Source organism: Pipistrellus kuhlii, unplaced genomic scaffold, assembly GCF_014108245.1.
Source record: "Pipistrellus kuhlii isolate mPipKuh1 unplaced genomic scaffold, mPipKuh1.p scaffold_m20_p_22, whole genome shotgun sequence".
NCBI lineage: Eukaryota > Metazoa > Chordata > Mammalia > Chiroptera > Vespertilionidae > Pipistrellus > Pipistrellus kuhlii.
Genome location: NW_023425521.1, coordinates 12,624,668 through 12,644,840, shown reverse-complemented (window position 1 = coordinate 12,644,840; position 20,173 = coordinate 12,624,668). Strand labels below are relative to the sequence as shown.

Sequence of the window (20,173 nt, the reverse complement as noted above, 5' to 3'; positions counted from 1 at the left end):
TAGTTTGTTCCCCTTTCACTTTTTAATTAGTTGGAAATGTCAGGTATGCCTCTAGGTAGATGAAGAAACTATTTTAGAAAAATACACTATTTTATCTGACTTATATGTTATAAACTCAAGAAGAACACTGAATGCTCAGCTAATTTCACTGTATTATTTACATTTTAAATTAAGCATCCTGTAATGTCCTTAATAAGAATTAATATTTATAATTGAACTGGAAATGCTATATTCTGTTTGCTGTAATTTGTAAGAATGGGAGCTTAGCTATTTTGCTTATCAATTAAAATTCTTTTTTGTTGTTGATAATTATAAATACAAAATTATCTGGTAGAAAATTTGAAAAGCTAGATAAAAGATGATAAAACCACCCCTGTTTTCTTCCAGCCATTTTTTAAAAAAAATATATTTTATTGATTTTATACAGAGAGGAAGGGAGATAGAGAGTTAGAAACATGGATGAGAGAGAGTCATCGATCAGCTGCCTCTTGCACACTCCCTACCGGGGATATGCCAGCAACCGAGGTACATGCTCTTGACCGGAATCGAACCCGGGACCCTTCAGTCCCCAAGCCGACGCTCTATCCATTGAGCCAAACCGGTCCTTAGCCATTTTTTTATTTATAGATTCATAATGATAGTCTTCATTAATAAATTTTCATAATTATTATAAAATTAAGTCTTACTGTATATATTTTAATATGCTTGTTTTTTTCTTACTTGATATTGTATATAAGCATTTTCATCATGGCATTAAGATTCTTCTAACATATTTTAAATGGATGACCTGTGCCTAGAGCATATATTTTTTAAAGGTCTACTTTCTTACATACTGACATTATGTAGCCTATCTTACCTTTTATCTCTTTTCTGTATTTGTGGTTGTCTCTTTAATCACTTATAACCTTATAACGCAGTGATTGAGTTCATCATCCTAACCGTTTATAAGAATAGAAATAAATAAACTTAAGTGAATTTTAGAAGAGACTATGATAGAAAAGTTTTCATGCTTAATCTAGTGACACAGATTAAAATTTGAAATGGTGTTTTTTTTCTGGTGACACATTGTTTAGATATTGCTATACTAAACCTAAAAGATTGGAATGTCTTGATAAAGGAATGACTTGTTTATTTTGAACTCGTGGTTAACTTCCCCCATTTACTTTTTGCCTTAGCTGATTGAAGTTCCTCTCTCACATCAATGTTTTTCTCTCTTCCTTCCTCTTTGTCTACAATTTAATGAAATCCTCAGGTGAGGATTAAAAAATACGTGGGCATATGAATGCATATGCAATCATACTTAAACATAAAGGCAATTTCTCTGGATTCAACCAGGAGAATTATAAATATTGTCCTATTACTTCTTTTACTTAACAACATATCTTTAAGATCTTTCTATTTTACTACATATAGGCCTATCAAATAATAGCATTCTTAAAGAGAGAACATGCCAATTTCTTTTTACCATTCTTATACCATTTTTCTCTTTCTTTTGAAAGGCAGCAGAGGAAGTTGGGTATCCAGTAATGATCAAGGCCTCAGAAGGAGGAGGAGGAAAGGGAATCAGAAAGGTCAATAATGCAGATGACTTCCCTAACCTCTTCAGACAGGTAGAGTACAAGTTGTTTTTGTTTGAATTAACATGTATATCAGTGATATGTGATTTAACTCATGCTAGAATTTGTAAGTCCAAAAAATAGAGTTATTTTCTATTATATAAAAGTCATCAGTTTTTTCAGATAGCTCTTCCCTGTATGGTGGTTCATAGAACTTTCTGTGAAAAGGAAGAGTCCATGCCTTTCTATATTTTTGTGTTCCTCTTCTTCTGGTGTTACAACGTATATGGTGTGATTAACTCCTGATCAGGATGCTCTTGGCTTGGACAGGCCCAGACTCTCTGATTGAATTTAATTCAAAGTGACAGTGGGTTCCTGTGTTCTCACCCTGCTGGCCCAGCAGTCTACATCCTAGCCTGTGCTGCATGGCCACTGTACCAGGGCACAGGGGTCTATGGCACGCTCATGTTCTCTGAGAACTGAGATGGCTCAGAAATGCTAACCTATGGTCTCTTTCTGACTACCCATCTGATTAGCTAATTGGATGTGGCAAAACTACAGGTTGGTTGTGAAAGCCAGATATGTTCTCTTTTCAGAATCCTAGAGAATTGGGAGGGAGGAGTCTCTTTTTCCCTGTCCTCAGAGTTACCCTGACATAATTGACTCACACTTTTTTCCTTTCAATACCCAGAAAAAGGTGTCAGGAAAAGGCAAATTGGGACACATTCGGGCCTTTCCACTTGCTACCTCCCCACTATTTCTTATTTTACCCCGGTCACCTTTTATTTGCCTGCCTTTATTTATTTATTTATTTGCTTATTTATTTATTTATTTTAAAGTCATTCAATAGCAAATTTATTGCTTTCTTGTCATGGGCTAAAGAGAAAAAGTCTATGAACTGGGGCTCCCATGATTTGATATACTCAATAAAGAAGGTGATAAACATATTATTTTGCTACATTACCTTATTTTGAAAGTCAGAATTTGAATATTACTTGTCTTTCTCTTTAAATGCCATCTATAATAATTATAATTTCATAGGTATTTCAGTACCTATGGAGTCTAAAGAAAAGACCTTTTTCGCTTAGCAAAATAAAAAGCATGTTAATTAAAAATGTATATTTTAGCCCTGACCGGTTTGGCTCTGTGGATAGAGCATTGACCTGCAGACTCAAGGGTCCCAGGTTTGATTCTGGTCAAGTGCATGTACCTTGGCTGCAGGCACACGCCCAGTAGGGAGTGTGTAGGAGGCAGCTGATCGATATTTCTCTCTCATTGATGTTTCTAACTCTCTCTCTCTCTCTTCCTCTCTGTAAAAAATCAATAAATTATATATAAAAATATATATTTTGTTTTTATTTTTTATTGTTGATAGTATTACAAGATACTAAGCACAGATTCAGAAAACACTATGAGACCTGTAGGACAAATACAGAGAAAACTACTATATTTTAAGCTTATTTGAGCAAATCTTCCACTTTATTCCAATAAAAAGAGAGAATGAAAAAGAAAATCTTAAAGCAACTGGAAAAAAAGATTAGTTTCAAAGGAGTAACAATAAAATTGTCCTGACATCTCAGTAGAAATAATAGAAGCCAGAAAATATTGGGATGTTTTTAAAATATTGAAAGAAAATAATTGCCAGTACAGAATTCTGTATCCAGTGACAATATGCTTCAAAATTGCAGATGAAAGGTCTTTGCCTATAATAATACTGTATATTCTATAATGTGAAACAGGAGAGCATCTAGTCTGGAGCAAGTTGTACATTTAGCTTTCTGGAATGGATGATAATACTTTGCCCATTTGTGGAATTTCTGTGTGGTGTGTGTGTGTGTGTGTGTGTGTGTGTTTTCAAAATATTTTGTTCTTTACCCTTGTATTACACTGGGTGTTCATATGTTTTCATATTTATCAATTAATATCTTATATAATAAAAGGCTAATATGCAAATTGTCCCCTCGAGTGGGATTTTGACCCACATGGAGTTTGACCTGGGAGCGGGACTGGCCTAGGCCCCTCCTCCTGGCAGGCCCTGTCCCAGTTGGGCCCTTCGAGCCCAATAGGGGGCGGGGCCAGCCAGGCAACCTCCTGCATTCTATCCCCATTACCCCTCCCCCTGGGCTGCCAGACCCCATCCGTGCATGAATTTGTGCATTGGGCTTCTAGTTGATCATGTAATTAATGCAGTCTCTTGAAAAGATGAGGAAATGAACTTTAGTTTATTTATTTTTGTATTCCTATTGATTAACGTGGTCCCTGATAATTCTAGGCATCTTCCTGTTGAAACTGAAGCAATAGATAGAAAAAAATGCTCACCACTAAAAAATTGTTTTCTTTTTTTTCTAATACAGGTTCAAGCTGAAGTCCCTGGATCTCCTATATTTGTGATGAGACTAGCTAAACAATCTCGTCATTTGGAGGTGCAGATCTTAGCAGATCAGTATGGCAATGCTATCTCTTTGTTTGGTCGTGATTGCTCTGTACAGCGAAGGCATCAGAAGATTATTGAAGAGGCACCTGCTGCTATTGCTACTCCAGCAGTATTCGAACATATGGAACAGGTATTAATGTGAAAAAGTCTAATATGTGTTTTCTCACACAGAACTATACTCATTCAATTCACTATCAATCTGAGAATAGTAGAATTTCTTGTATGGATTCTGGATAATAGATAAATTAATATTTTTTTTCCAATAAGAAATAATTATTCTGTCTCTAGGAAAGCTGCCAGTGAAATTTGAAGCTTTAAATTAGTTAATTTTTTTTGAAAAAAATATATCAGTATACTATTTTCAGTAGGAATAAAGAAGAGAAATATCTTGGGATTTTTAATCTAATAATTTGATTTTTTAACAAGTTCATGATAAGCAGATAGTTCATTTTTTAGACTGATTATTGTTGAGTCTTAAGAAAAAATTATTTTTTCTTTAAAGGTCCTCTAAGTATCTTTAAAGTTTATATATTCTATATTTTTATATAGAAAAGAATCTCTCAGCATCTTGCAGGTCCCTTGGAAATAGTTATAGTTTAGGGGTCTAATTTCTGGAACTGGAACTCAGTCTTCATCTTTTATTTATTTATTTTAATAAGTCTTTATTGTTCAGATTATTACAGTTCCTCTTTTTTTCTCCCCATAGCTCCTCTCCACCCTGTTTTCCACCCCCCCTTATCCTTACACCCCCCCCATTGTCCTCGTCCATAGGTGTTCGATTTTTGTCGTCCCCCCCCCCCCCCCCCCCCCCCCCCCCCGCACAGCTCCATCCCCCCTGAGAATTGTCAGTCCACTCCTTTTCTATGACCCTGATTCTATTATATTCACCAGTTTATTCTGTCCATCATATTTTTTATTCACTTGGTTTTTAGATTCACTTGTTGATAGATATGTATTTGTTGTCACTTTGTTCATAATTTTTATCTTTACCTTTTTCTTCCTCTTCTTAAAGAATATCCTTCAACATTTCATATAATACTGGTTTGGTGGTGATGAACTCCTTTAGCTTGTTCTTATCTGTGAAGCTCTTTATCTGACCTTCAATTCCAAATGATAGCTTTGCTGGGTAGAGTAATCTTGTTTGTAAGTTCTTGCTATTCATCACTTTGAGTATTTCTTGCCACTCCCAGTCTGGCCTGCATAGTTTCTGTGGCAAATCAACTGACTGTCGTAGGGTACTCTCTTGTAGGTAACTGTTTTTCTCTTGCTGTTTTTAATATTATCTCTATGTCTTTTGCTCTTGGCATTTTAATTATGATGTGTCTTGGTGTAGTCCTCTTTAGATTCCTCTTGTTTGGGGTTCTCTGCACTTCTTGGACTTGTAAGTCTGTTTCTCTTCTTCTGGCACCCCCATAATTCTGATGTTGTTATGCTTTGTTGTGGGGTCAAAACCTGGGTTCAAAATAAGACCACCGGAGGCTGATGATTGATTTTAAAAAGCAGGCAAGGATTTATTGAAAAGCTGGCTAGGACGACCATGAGAGCACCACAAGCAGGTGGCCACACTCACGACCTGCACAGTTCCAGGTGTAGGCAAGTCTTTTTAAAGGTTGAAACCTCAGGAATTTTCCTTTATTCTAAATCTAAAGGCTGGGAACATTGGAATGTGGCCCTATCTTGCCGATAATACTGAAGCAGAACTCAGCGGTTAATCTCTAAAGGTTATCTGTAGTTTCTACCCCTAAAGCTACTGAGTCAGTGGGAATCAGTCTCCTGTATTTATGTGCCTAGGCACATGAAAATTGCCTTAGCCTCCAGGTCTCCACCTGGAAGCTGAGATAACTATCCTTTAATAGCAGGGTTAAAATTCAAGCAGCAGTTTTTACCCAAATATGGTCGCCACCATATTTCACGCTTGAAGTTGTCCCAGAGGCTACACTATTTTCATATATTTGGATTATTTTTTCTTTTTGCTTTTCCGGTTGGGTGTTTTTTGCTTCTTCATATTTCAAATCTTTGACTTGATTCTTGAGATCCTCTAGTCTGAATAGTATTTTTTATTTTAGTCAGTGTATGCTTAATTTCTAATTGGCCCTTTTTCATATTCTTGAGGGTCTCACTAAATTTCTCAGAGGTTTCTAGAAGATTCTTGAGTAACCTTATAACTGGTTTCCCAACCTCTGCACCTCCTACCAGTTTAAATGCGCTTTTCTCTTTCTTATTGTATAACTTCCACTCAGCCAGCCTTTCTGTGGTTCTGGATGATACCTGTTTTTTCTTTTAGTTGTAGTTTTGATATGGTTGTGTGAGACAGCAAGTTCATGTGTTGATCTATACCACCATCTTGGTTCCTCTATCTCAGTCTTCATCTTATTGGAGATATATTTTTATTTTTTTTCTCCTGAATTCCAAACAAGCTAAATATGTGACGTGTGTGTGTGTGTGTGTGTGTGTGTGTGTGTGTGTATGCATGCATATGCATGCATGTGTTAAGACACGTTATTTAACTGGTATAAGAGGATCTCAGAATACTGTGGCTTAAACAAGGTATATGTTCTATTTCTCTGTCATCTTAGTTCTAGATGAGCTGGTGCCAGAGACAGGTTTATTGCTCTGCCATTCACTAGAAAAGGAATCAGCAAACTATAGTTCACAAGACAAATTCAACCTGCCACCTGCTTTTGCAAGGAAAATTTTATTGGAATACATCCATACTAATTTATTTATGTATTATCTATGGTTGCTTTATCACTGCAGTGACTGAGTTGAGTAGTTGTGACAGAGACTATATGGCCCACAAAGCTGAAAATAATTGTTACCTGATCTTTTTCCAAAAAAGTTTGCCCACCTTTGCCCTAGGGTGTCATCATCTTCATGATTAAGCTAGCTCACAAGAGTATGTCCAACATTGTAGCCTGAGGGGGAGAGAAGGAGACAGTGGAGGGCAAGCATATAAAAATATGATCTAGAAGTCCAACCAATTACTTTCGCTCACATTCCAGTGGGCAAATTCAGTTATACAATCACACATAGCTGTAAGGGATGTTAGGGATTGTAGTCATCAACTGGGTGGCCACATTCCTAGTTTCAATTTAGGAGATTTTATTACTTAAATGGATGAGGGAGAAAATTACTGAAGAGCAGTTAATAATCTGTGCCTCAGTCTGATCCTCTGGCTACCCATTATCCTTTCATACCCTTTTTCTCATTTTTAGAAAATACTTAGCCTTTTCCCCAAAGAAGACAGCTCAAAGTCCAAGATCTCTGAAACTGTCCATTAAATGTACAAGTGGCTTTTCGCCATGTACCCAATATACAGTGGTGGAACAGAAACAGGATAAACTCCCATTTGGAAAAAAGAGGAATGAAAAATATATAGTAATCATTGGTCCATAGCAGTTATCAGATCCTTCTAGGCAGGAATTTTTATGAATTCCTGCCATGTAGTGGAGTAATAATTCCTCATTAGCTCTCTGGATGCCCCTGGTTCTGGTCTCAAAGCAAATCCCTTGCCTGTCCTCCCTTAAGGCACCTGGCTTTGTTCTCTAGAAAGTTATTCCTTTTGTTGTTTCCTCTGACTGGGCTTTGGAGACTGTACTTTCTTTGGCAGAGCTTTCACAGCTCACTTCCTGCTGGGGCAGGATTGGGGCCACAAAGATTTTTCCAATTATCAGTCACAGGTTCTTGAAGGCCAGGTTTGTGGTTTGTTTAAAATTACAATTCCTTTAAAACTTAGTATGTTTCTGGATTATTCTCTTCCAGTCATCTTTAGGTAGGACTCACTACACCCCAAGGTTTTTAGATATAGCAACTTTTTCTCTTTTATTTGATCTTTGACACTGGTGCTTTAAGGTGAAAATTGAATTTTCTGGTTTGGGAATACAGAAGTAGTTGAATTTTTCATATTTTGACTTCCTATTTTTCTTAGGGCTTAGTTGGACTGTTGTCCACCTTAGAAGTTATTGTAGGACACCACTTACCAAATGTTTTGTTATGCCTAACAAGGTGGCCATCAGCTTTCAGTCTGAAATATCTGTGCTCTAGCTATCCTTTACCCTATGTGTTATTGTTAACCCAAAACACATTTTAATATTTTTAAATAGCAGGTTTCTATCTGAATGTGGTCATTTCTGTAGTAATTAGGGTGTAGGTTAAGCTTTTGTAATAAAGAGATCCAAAAAATGGAACCCAGATAAGATAGAAGTTTATTTTTTTCTTTCCATCATAAGTTGAGATGAGCTATGCAAGGTTGGCAGCAAGTTCTGTTCCACAAGGCCATCTTGGAATTCTGGTTTCTTCTATTTGTTTTGCTATTCCTAGTATACTCTCAACTTAGTTGAAACTAGCTTGTACTGTCATGAAGTGGAACAGCCAGAATAGAGAACAAGCACTTCCTTTTTAAAACATGATTCAGGAATTAGGTATGTCACTCACCAATGCTGACATTACTTTTGGCAAAACTTAGTCACTAAGTGTAAGAGAGGTTGAGAAACCTAGTCTCTAGATAAGCAACCATGTTTTAGGAAGAATGTTAGGAATACTAGAAACCAGTGCATAGTGGAAAAATCTGCCACACTGTCTTTTTTCCCCTGTGTGTACCTGTAGGGTTGAGGTTGCCTGTGATCCCAAATGATGAAAAACAGTTTTCCTTGAAATTTGAATTGAGTTTGTCGTCATGTCCAGGATGTTCTGTAATAACCAGAAGGTGAAATTCACTCTAATGCAGTGGTTGCCAACCAGTGGTCCTCAGACCACTTGTGTGGTCCTTGAGGTCCGAAAGGTTGGCAGCCACTGGTTTAAGGAAACCTTTGGAACAGCAGTCACCAACTAGTGGACCCTGGACCACTGGTGGTCTGTGAGGTCCAAAAGGTTGGTGACCGCTGCTCTAATGTGTGTAAAAGCCTTTGATGGCTCTTATAAACACTAGATATTTGAGTCAGGGAGAGGCTATATAGATAAGCAGTGGTCCACCGGCTAGACAAGGTAAAATACTCATGTTTTTCCATCTTTTTTCTTTCAGTGTGCGGTAAAACTTGCCAAAATGGTTGGCTATGTGAGTGCGGGGACTGTGGAATACCTCTATAGCCAGGATGGCAGCTTCTACTTTCTGGAACTAAACCCTCGGCTTCAGGTGGAGCACCCTTGTACAGAGATGGTGGCTGATGTCAATCTCCCTGCAGCACAACTCCAGGTGAGTCACCCTGATCAAGGCTCCAAGAGTTGCCTAGAAAATGTCAGATGCCCGAAAAACTGGTTTAGCCTGTGTCTGATAAGAGAAGACTGCCTCCTATCTGATTCTCATCTAATGTTCATGCTTTATGGGTTGTGATGTGTGGATTGGTTTTCCTCATGTGTTACAAATCTAGGAATATTATCACACTTAATTTTTTTTTTTAGATATGTGCCTGTGAGGGGCGGAGGGGGGAAGGTAATGGCGCGAGTGTGCTCTCTGGAGGTAGGGCACCTTCTATTTTCTAGCCAGACAAATCTGGTGAAAACTTATTTTAGAAAGAAACTTAAAAAAAAAAATGCTTTACTTAATTGTTTTAATTATAGAAAACTTTACAACTTTGTAATTGGTCTCTACTCCTTTTACTAGTGTTCTCTATTGAAGCAGTTCCACATCAGAGTGGTGGTCAGGGATTTTCTGGGCAACAGTGAGGCAGCACCCATTTGTTTTTATAATGTTTAAAGTGCTAACTGTCAGTATTATTTTATCTATTCATCCCAGAAAACAAATGTTATGGGAAGCAGTAATAGCTAATAATGAAGTTTGATAGTATTTTTATCTAATATATTCTTTGTCCATATTGGAAACCCCTTCTGAGTTCCCATTAAGGACTAAATATTTATTTATTTACTAGAGGCCTGGTGCACGAAATTCGTGCGCACACGTGCTCGTGCATGTGTATGCGCGTGTGTGTCCCTCAGCCCAGCCTGCACCCTCTCCAATCTGGGACCTCTTTGATCTTTGACATAGTTCTACTAGGATAGGGCCTAAACGGGCAGTCAGACATCCCTCTCACAATCCAAAACTGTTGGCTCCCAACTGCTCACCTGCCTGCCTTCCTGATTGCCCCTAACCGATTCTGCCTGCTAGCCTGATGGATGCCTAACTGCTCCCCTGCCAGCCTGATTGCCCCTAACTGCCCTCCTATGCCGGCCTGTTCACCCCAACTGTCCTCCCCTGCAAGCCTGGTCCCCCCCAACTGCTCTTCCCTGCATGTCTGGGTCCCCCCCAACTGTCCTTCCCTGTAAGTCTGGTTGCCCCCAACTTCTCTCCTCTGCTGACCTTGTCACTGCTAACTGCCCTTCCCTGCAGGGTTGATTGCCCCCAGCTGCCCTCCCCTGCAGGCCTGGTCCCTCCCAACTTTCTCCTGCTGGCCATCTTGTGGTAGCCATCTGTGTCCACATGGGGGCAGCCATCTTGTGTTGGAATGATGCTCAGTTTGCATATTACTCTTTTATTAGATAGGATTTCTTACAGTGGTTTCTGGGGATAATTATGAGATGAATTTTATAGCTGTCTAAATTTCTTTGATAGCCACTGATATTGATACTTCCTTTGGATATTTTTATTCTGATCCATTGATGGAGAAATGATAATAGAGAGAAACTTATATCTATTACATTAGGAACTTGGGGACTTTTTTAGTAGCAGAGGAAAGTATTTAGCATTGTGTAGTGACATATTTTAAGTACCTTAGAGTTTCTTCTTTGTTGATTTTAGAATACAGGTTATAAAAATAGAATGTTTTAGGTGGTGGCTACTAAAATGAAAACTCTTACAAGTAATCTATAGCCTCCACATTTTAAGTAAAGTAACTGAAAAATGAGTGCTATGTATTATTACCTTTCAGATTGCCATGGGGATCCCTCTGTACAGAATCAAGGATATTCGTATGATGTATGGGGTATCTCCCTGGGGTGATGCTCCCATTGATTTTGAAAATTCTGCTCATGTTCCTTGCCCAAGAGGCCATGTTATTGCTGCTCGGATCACTAGTGAAAATCCAGATGAGGTAACCCTTTTAGATAGGATTTACACTTTTCTCTCTGTGAACTTTAATATAAAGATGGTACCTGAGGGCTATGCTTCTGAAATATTTGGGACTTCTGCTGGAAGGGGGAATTTGTAGAGGTTTAATCAGAGTAAACAAAGAAATGATCACTGCGCCACTGGTCATTTTATCCTACTATAGTCACTATAGAGTTCTCAGTAGCATTGGACGTTGGCTCTTAAGCCTTTATGTTTTTTGTGCATCATTTCTTCTTTTATGTGCAATTCTACAGAGCCTAAACAGTAAATATATAAATGTCCTCTTTCTGGGAAATATAACATGGTCTCTCATATTCTTCATTCTCTAACAGGGTTTTAAGCCCAGCTCAGGAACAGTTCAGGAACTGAATTTCCGCAGCAATAAGAATGTATGGGGTTATTTCAGTGTTGCTGCTGCAGGGGGACTTCATGAATTTGCTGATTCCCAGTTTGGTCACTGCTTTTCCTGGGGAGAAAACAGAGAGGAAGCAATTTCGTGAGTACAGTAGCATTTGATTGCATTTAAAAATAAATAAATCTGTGCTAATCTTCGGTGAAGGTGTGGGTATAGGCAGGGAACCATTTAACTGCTATAAAAGTATTAATATGAACAACCTTTTTTTTTTTTTTTAAATATATATATTGATTTTGTACAGAGAGGAAGGGAGAGAGATAGAGAGTTAGAAACATCGATGAGAGAGAGTCATCGATTAGCTGCCTCTTGCACACCCCCTACTGGGGATATGCCCGCAACCAAGGTACATGCCCTTGACCAGAATCGAACCCGGGACCTTTCAGGTCCCAAGCCGACGCTCTATCCATTGAGCCAAACCGGTTTCGGCTGAACAACCCTTTTTTTTTTTTTTTTTTAAATATATTTTATTGATTTTGTACAGAGAGGAAGGGAGAGATAGAGAGTTAGAAACATCGATGAGAGAGTCATCGACCAGCTGCCTCTTGCACACCCCCTACTGGGGATATGCCCGCAACCAAGGTACATGCCCTTGACCGGAATCGAACCCGGGACCCTTCAGTCCCCAAGCCGATGCTCTATCCATTGAGTCAAACCGGTCTCGGCTGGACAACCTTTTTAAGAAGAATATTTTCAATTATACTGGTATTCATGTGTGTTAAAATATGCAGTGTTTGGCAGATGTTTTTCAATTTGTTCAAGTCTTTTTAAGTATTTTTGCTTTCAAATACATATATTTTTATTTTAGTTTAGTTATTTTAGTTTAACTAAGGAAGAGGAAGTGAGAGAGAGAGATAGAAACATCCATGAGAGAGAAACATCATCAATCAACTGCCTCCTACACGCTCCGTACTGGGGATCGAGCCCACAACCCCGGCATGTACCTGGACCGGGAATCAAACCCATGACCTCTTGGTCAGCCACTTAACCACACTGGCTGGGTTCAAATATTTTTGATAAATTTATAAAGTTGATTGCTTTAAACATATCATTTTCCCATAGTGCTGTAGGGAGGTAAATTCTTGATCAAGAATTTGGCATTTTATAAACCATAGAAAGACCTGTTATTAGTAATCAAACTAAAGCTATAGCTGTAAATGTACCATAGTCATTTAAATAATAAAATTAAACTGCTTGTTACATGTAAAGGACAATAAGGGAACTGTCCCCATTGCTTATAGAAGAGACCTCATTATGCTATGAATTATACTAGTACACACAGCTTATCCAAATGTAACTGGTATATCGTAAGGGTTATTGGTTAATATTATATTAGACATAAACATTAAATATTAAATTAGTAGCAATTTTGCTTGCCTAAAAATAGAGCTCTAAGAGATAATTTTGACAGTTTAGATATTTTAGAATATTTATCTAAAATTGAACTATTTTTTGTCTTATTTCCTTATATCAAGCATTTAATACCATTCCTTTGATCTTTGGACTGTATACATAGACTAGTAGTCAATAAGTATTAATAATGTTGGTTTTTAATAGTGGTTTTGGAAGTAGGGAAGTCTCAGTTTTTCTCTATTTTGCCCTCTATGATTCTACCCATTTATTCAAAATTATAAGTAGAGAGGGAGTGAGGGCTTGGGTGGAAGGGTCAAAGGAGGAGAAAATGAGCAACATCTGTAATAGTGTTAAAAGTAAAGACTTGCAGCCCTGGTAATTGACTCACGCACCTAAGTCGGGCACATGTGGGAGGCATCCAATTGATGTGTCTCTCTTACATCAATGGTTCTCTCTCTCTCTCTCTTCCTCCCTTCTTCCCTTCCACTTCTAAAATTCAGTATCCTCTGGTAAGGATTAACAGTAAAAATAAATAAGTAAGTAAGTAAGTAAGTAATAAAATGGATTCCTGAACGATTGGGGGAAAGTAAAACTTTAATTAGAGTTTTTCCAAGTTAAATCAATGCTACCAGAAAATAAGGTTGGTATAAAGTTGCCCCCTCATCCCCTTTTTATTACATTCATCTCTTGTTTTACCAAAGTGAAGAAGGTTTATGCTAGAGTTTTGCAAATTGTAATTCAAACAAATACATGGTGGCCTTCCGTATAGTCACAGCTACATATGTGTTTGATTGGCTTACAGGGTCCTAATGTATTAAAAAATGCCAATATTTAAAAATTGGTAGGTTAAATATATGGATTTCTGCCTTCTCTTCGAATATGGGATGGTAATGACAATATTGGCTTTAAATTCCACTTGGCAAAAGTTAGCTAAACCTCTGTGTGGCTGCTGCTTTTAGAGGAAACATGAATTCTCTAGTGCACACAGTCTGCCTACTCGTTTACATTCTCAGAATAAACGAGACATCCCTCTTTTGGTATTTAGGTTTATAGTTCTGTTTAGGCAGACTGCTAAGTATTTTCTACAGGACATGTCCTATCTCTTGGTCCAAAAGCCTTGATCTTTACTTCCTGACTTGCTCTGTATCCTATATAATAAAAGCCTAATATGTAAATCGGCTGAACTACTGGTGGAATGACTGGTTGCCATGATGCACACTGACCACGAAGGGGCAGATGCTCAACGCAGGAGTTGCCCCCAGCCCGCAGGCCCCAGGCTGGCCAAGGTGGGTGCCAGAGGGGGGCTTTTGATCACCCTGCCATTTGCCCCACAGATCAGCCCTGGTTGCCAGCCAGGCTTAGGGTCCCTACTGATGCACCAATTTCAAGCATCAGGCCTCTCGTATTTCTCTAACTAGGTGTAAGTTAACTAGGTTAAGTTTTAGTATACTAAAAATATGGTCTTTACAATAAGCTTGCTTCTTGACTTCATGCCAAAGTTCATCCCTCAGCTCAGAGTTTGTTTCTTTCTTATTTATATCTTTTCTTACTCATAACATTCATAATATTCTTGTTCTCTAGAATAGTCCCAACCTATATTTCCAGCCTTATTTCCCATACATCGTAATCTAAATACCATGAGAACAGGACCATGTCTGTTTGTTGCTGCTGTATCCTCTGAACATAGTAAGTGTTCAGTAAATGTTTATTAAATGGATGGATTTGCCACTAGTTCCTGTCCTCATACCCTTTGCTTCAATCATAATGTTCTCTGAAAACAACCCATATTTTTTTCCTTCTTTCCCTTTGTTCTTGATATTCTGTCTATTTATTCATTCACTCCATTAAAAAAAAAAATTGCTGACTATGTGGCAATACAACAAGGACCAAAATAGGGTCTCTGCCTTCATAGAGCTTGAGAATCCAGAGGGTGAGAGGCAAATAAACAGTTAAACACAATGTAATAAGTTGCTATCTTATGATAATGGAATTACATAATGGTGGTACGGGAACATATATTTAGCTAAATCAGCTTACTCAGTCTAGAGAGGGTCAGAAAGAAATGGCATCTGGACTTATCTATAAGAAGTATATAGGAATAAGCTAGGCCAAAAGAGGACACAGAATGGAAGGCAGAGATGGGAAACCAAATAATGTTCTAGGCTGAGGGATTGCCTGGACCACATGGAATAATATTCCTATCACAGTTATATTCCCAGGTATACTTTCATTCCACGTCAAATTCCACATTCTTCATGAAATCATAGGACGGTGGATATTGTCCTTTCTTAGAACTTCTCCAGCACTTGGCTTTTTTCTCTCTACTTATGATATTCTGCCATATATTTTGAAAGCAATTACTGTATCTACCTTATGAGCCTAGGATGTGCCTTGGGTCTGTGAGGTGCATAATAAGTTGAAGTAAAGACCTGTTCTGTGCAGGGCAGACACTGGGCAAAAATAAACAGGAAAAAAACCCCAGGACATTTGAAATTCTATTAATATTAGATCATTTCACACTTTATTGGCAAGTAATAAAAGTAATGAGTGGTCATTTCACAAACATCTAAAAGAAGCTTTAAAAAAACACCATTGTCACATGAAGTGTTAGGCTGATACCTGACTATATCTGTCCAGTTGCTCATTGTATGGAAATATTTAAGGTGTGAGAATGTGCCAAAATTCATTGAACAGTATACTTAAAAATAAGTATATTTTATTTTATGTAAATTATATCTTAAAATAAGGTGTTAAGGAGAGGAAAATTATGCTCTAATTTTAGTTAGTAATCAATAAATGAATGGAATGATGGAACCTAGGAAGTGAAAGCTGAGGGTGGTTTGCATATAATTTGTTTTGTCCTCCATATAATGAAATGCATGTCATTTGCTGATGCACTTAAGATAATGTCAGTCAGAATTCATAATTTTACTGACTTCTTGAAAATCATCCCATCTGGAATGCATGTGAATGAGCACACTTATATTTACACCCTCATTTGTTCTTAGAACTGTCTGTCCCTCTCCCCTCCCTTCTAAGACTCCAAAGGAATGAAACAATTCTTTAAAATGATAGAAATTTCAATACTGAAACGTTTGTTGCTGAAACAGATGTGCTTCTGTTCTCCCAGAAACATGGTGGTGGCTTTGAAGGAGCTATCTATTCGGGGTGACTTTCGAACTACAGTTGAATACCTGATCAAATTGTTGGAGACGGAAAGCTTTCAGTTGAATAGAATTGACACTGGCTGGCTGGACAGACTAATAGCAGAAAAAGTACAGGTGTGTATTTCTCCATTTGCACTAACAGCTTCTAAGATTGGGTTTTTATAAGTTTGTGGTGTGATCGTTCTATGTCACTAGATAAAATTTATCTGATTCTAAAGTTAATGGTTCTTGATCTACATGGAAAAAACCTAGGAGCCAGTGTAATTATCACTGAGAGTTCTTGTGCCCATGTTACACCGTCATTTTACATGTTCTAATATTACTTCCTGGGTATATTTGAAGAGAGGCACATAGGGATTGAGATCCTTTCTCTTTCCTCATTTGATGTTAAGTCTGGCTTAGAGTTACCAACTCTTACATCTGTTTAACAGAGGCTGATGAGAGGGGCCTCATCTGAAGCAACAGTTACTTCTTTTTAAAAAAAATATATTTTATTGATTTTTGTACAGAGAAGAAGGGAGAGAGAGAGAGAGAGAGTTAGATACATCGATGAGAGTCATCGATCAGCTGCCTCTTGCAAACCCCCTACTGGGGATGTGCCCGCAACCAAGGTACATGCCCTTGACCGGAATCGAACCCAGGACCCTTCAGTCCCCAAGCCGATGCTCTATCCACTGAGCCAAACCAGTTTTGGCAGCAACAGTTACTTCTTGTTCCTGAATTTCAGGGCTCTTCTAAATTACCAAAATTTTTGTAAAAATCTTTAGATTCAATTAAATTTCCAAATTTTGGTTATATAACATTTTTCTTTGAGATTATCAGTAGTCAAATCTCTGTTCCTTTTTGAGTTTATTTCTGACAAAGGCTTGCTTTTGAGCATCTCTTTGATTGGTTCAGTAGAAATCTTAGAGTGAAGGGAGAGTTGTTTCTCATCTCTATTCAAATGGTGCCTCTATTCAGATTCTAAAGAAAATGTATTTGTATCGATAGTTCAAAAAATCATTTGCACAATAAGGACTCCATCCATTCTCAGTGCTAACTATACCTTCACAGAAAATTTGAGCTCTATTTAAATTGAGGGACCATGGTGCCAAGTGACTGTTATTTATATTACCTGCCCTATTTTTATTCCTTTTAGGCAGAGCGACCTGACACCATGTTGGGAGTTGTGTGTGGGGCTCTCCATGTGGCTGATGTGAGCCTGCGGAATAGCGTCTCTAACTTCCTTCACTCCTTAGAAAGGTAGGCTTTGTTTCTCCTTTCTGCGCAAGTTAGTGGACCTGAGGACAGGACTGAAGTTCAAAGACCCATTTATTCTTTTCCCTGTTTCTGGCAGTTTATGATTGCTACCTGTTATTCACTGACCATTGGGACAGAAAAAGGGATGTACGGATTATGACAAATTATTGTGGGACTTTACTTTGGGTTTTAGAAATTAGTTTAACCTGCATTTAGAAATTAGTTTAACCTGCATTTAGAATCATGTTAAAATAAACATTCTGTTCAGTACAAACATCAAATCTCTCTATACCCTAATGATGAAAATCTGTGTTTTCTCTCTAGCATTGAGCCCTGAGATTTCAGTTATCCAAGTCTTATGATAAATATCTTTCACTTTGTTACTCTGATGCACTAAAACCTTCAGCATCTCACGTTACCCTATGTTCAAATCTAAATCCCTCAGTGTGACTTTTTAACTTTCTATATATCGATACTTTGGCCTCTTTTTACCAGTCCATTCTTACTAATTTCTGTTTCTCAACATGCAACCTCTACCTAGTTAAGTAGTTTTCCTACTAGTGTATAAATATGTTATATATAATCTCGTCTACAAGCTCCACTGCTCTTTAATGTTATTTTCATTTATTCTTTTATAATTTTTAAAAATATATATATTTTATTGATTTTTGTACAGAGAGGAAGGGAGAGAGATAGAGAGTTAGAAACATCAATGAGAGAGAGTCATCGATCAGCTGCCTCTTGCACACCCCTACTGGGGATATGCCTGCAACCAAGGTAGATGCCCTTGACCGGAATCGAACCCGGGACCCTTCAGTCCCCAAGCCGACGCTCTATCCATTGAGCCAAACCAATCCCAGCTTATTTATTCTTAAAACTTGTATTTTTAAATAATTTTGGATTTATAGAAGAGTTGCATGAATAGTTCAAACAACTACTATATTCTTTGCCCAAATTCAGCAATTATTAACAATTTGGCTTACTTGCTCTACCATTTCTTCTCTTTATTATTAGAAGTCTTTTTTGATAATGTTTCCTGCTTGACGATGAACTTTCTTTCTCCTTCTACCCAGCCATACACTACTGCTTTTTATTTAAGACTCCAAATAAAACTCTAGTTGATAAGAGTAGATTAGGGTTGTTCGTTTTGGAGCCTTTTTCTTTTTCTAAGTTTTATTTATTTTTAAGAACAGGTAATATATTCACATGATTCAAAATTCAAAAGGCACTGAAGGCATATAGTAAAAATTCTTCTTATCTCTGTTCCCTGTCCACTCAGTTCCCTTCTCAGTAGTTAACTTAAGTTAGCAGTTTTTTCTGTAACCTACCAGATACCGTAAATTTATATAAACACTAGAGGCCCAGTGCACGAATTTGTGTACTAGTGGAGTCCCTCGACCTGGCCTGCGAGGGCAGGCTAAAACTGGCTCTCCAACATTCCTCGAGGGGTCCCGGGTTGCGAGAGGATGCAGGCCAGGCCAAAGGACCCTATTGTTACATGATTGGGGTTAGGGAGGGACATGGGAGGTTGGCCAGCTAGGGAGGGACCATGGGAGGGCTCCCAGGCATGTCCAGCCCATCTCGCTCAGCCCCAATTTTTAGACCCCAGTAGCAAGCTACCCTACCAGTTGGAGTGTCTACCACCTCTGGTCAGTGCACATCATGTAGAGCAGTTGAGTGACCTTAGCATATCGTTAGCTTGTTGCACTTTGATTGAACGGCCAACCGGTCTACCAGACACTTAGCATATTAGGCTTTTATTATTTACTAGAGGCCCGGTACACGAAATTTGTGCGCACGTGTGTGTGTGTGTGTGTGTGTGTGTGTGTGTGTGTGTGTATGTGTGTCCCTCAGCCCAGCCTGTACCCTCTCCAATCTGGGACCCCGTGATCGGGATCTGGCCTAAATGGGCAGTTGGACATCCCTCTCACAATCCTGACTCCCAATCTCTCGCCTGCTTGCCAGCCTGATCACCCCCTAACCACTCCCCTGCCAGCTTGATTGATGCCTAACTGCTTCTCTGCCAGCCCATTTGCCCCTAACTACCCTCCTATGTTAGCCTCGTCACCCCTAGCTGCCCTCCCCTGTCAGACTGGTTGCCCCTAACTGTCTTCCCAGGTAGGCCTGGTCGCCCCCAACCCCCAACTGCCCTCCCCTGCTGACCTGGTTACCCCTAACTGCCCTAGCTTGTCAGCCTGGTTGCCCCTAATTGCCCTCCCCTGCAGGCCTGGTCCCCCCCACTGCCCTCCCCTGCAGGTCAGGTTGCTCACAAATGCCCTCTCCTGCAGGCTTGGTTGCCCTTATCTGCCCTCCCCTGCAGGCCTGGTCACACCTAACTGACTTCCCCTGCTGGCCATCTTATGTACATATGGGGGTGGCTATCTTTGACCACATGAGAGTGGCTATCTTGTGTGTTGGAGTGATGGTCAATTTGCATACTACCTCTTTATTATATAGGATAGTAATAAAAGCCTAATATGCTAATCAGACCAGACAGACGAATAACCTTCCAAATGTCCTTCTGGATGACCTTCCAGATGAAGCTGGGGCTGCGAGGGCTTGAGCCCCTTGCGTGAATTTCATGCATTGGGCCTCTAGTATAAGATAGGCATGTAATAGTTGTTTCTTCCCATACCCTATTTAAAAAAAATTATTATTTTTTTATTGATTTCAGAGAGGAAGGAAGAGGGAGAGGGAGATAGAAACATCAATGATAAAAGAGACTCATCTATTGGTTGCCTCCTACATGCCCCCTAATGGGGATGGAGCCGGAAACCTGAGCATGTGTCCCTGATCAGAATCGAACCTAGGACCCTTTAGTCCACAGGTTGACACTCCATCCATGGAGCCAAACCAGCTAGGGCTTCACCCCCTATTTAAAAAAAATACAAATTATAGCTCGCTTTTCATTTTTTCACTTGCTTTTTTCATTATTGTTAAAAATATTTTATATTAGTACATAAAAGGCCTCAT

The 20,173-nt window shown here is 38.7% G+C and overlaps 1 protein-coding gene across 12 annotated transcripts in view; it reads left to right on the top strand.

Moving 5' to 3' along the window:
* The window catches only part of ACACA (acetyl-CoA carboxylase alpha), a 248,575-nt gene that overhangs the window by 85,093 nt on the left and 143,309 nt on the right, over positions 1–20,173 (top strand). For all 12 annotated transcript variants that reach the window (XM_036451660.2, XM_045586414.1, XM_045586415.1 and 9 more), the window contains 7 exons: positions 1,500–1,610; positions 3,911–4,120; positions 9,011–9,181; positions 10,851–11,012; positions 11,362–11,525; positions 15,925–16,075; positions 17,100–17,203. In XM_036451660.2, the coding sequence (XP_036307553.1) occupies positions 1,500–1,610; positions 3,911–4,120; positions 9,011–9,181; positions 10,851–11,012; positions 11,362–11,525; positions 15,925–16,075; positions 17,100–17,203 (1,073 nt within the window). The remainder of the gene's footprint in view (positions 1–1,499; positions 1,611–3,910; positions 4,121–9,010; positions 9,182–10,850; positions 11,013–11,361; positions 11,526–15,924; positions 16,076–17,099; positions 17,204–20,173) is intronic.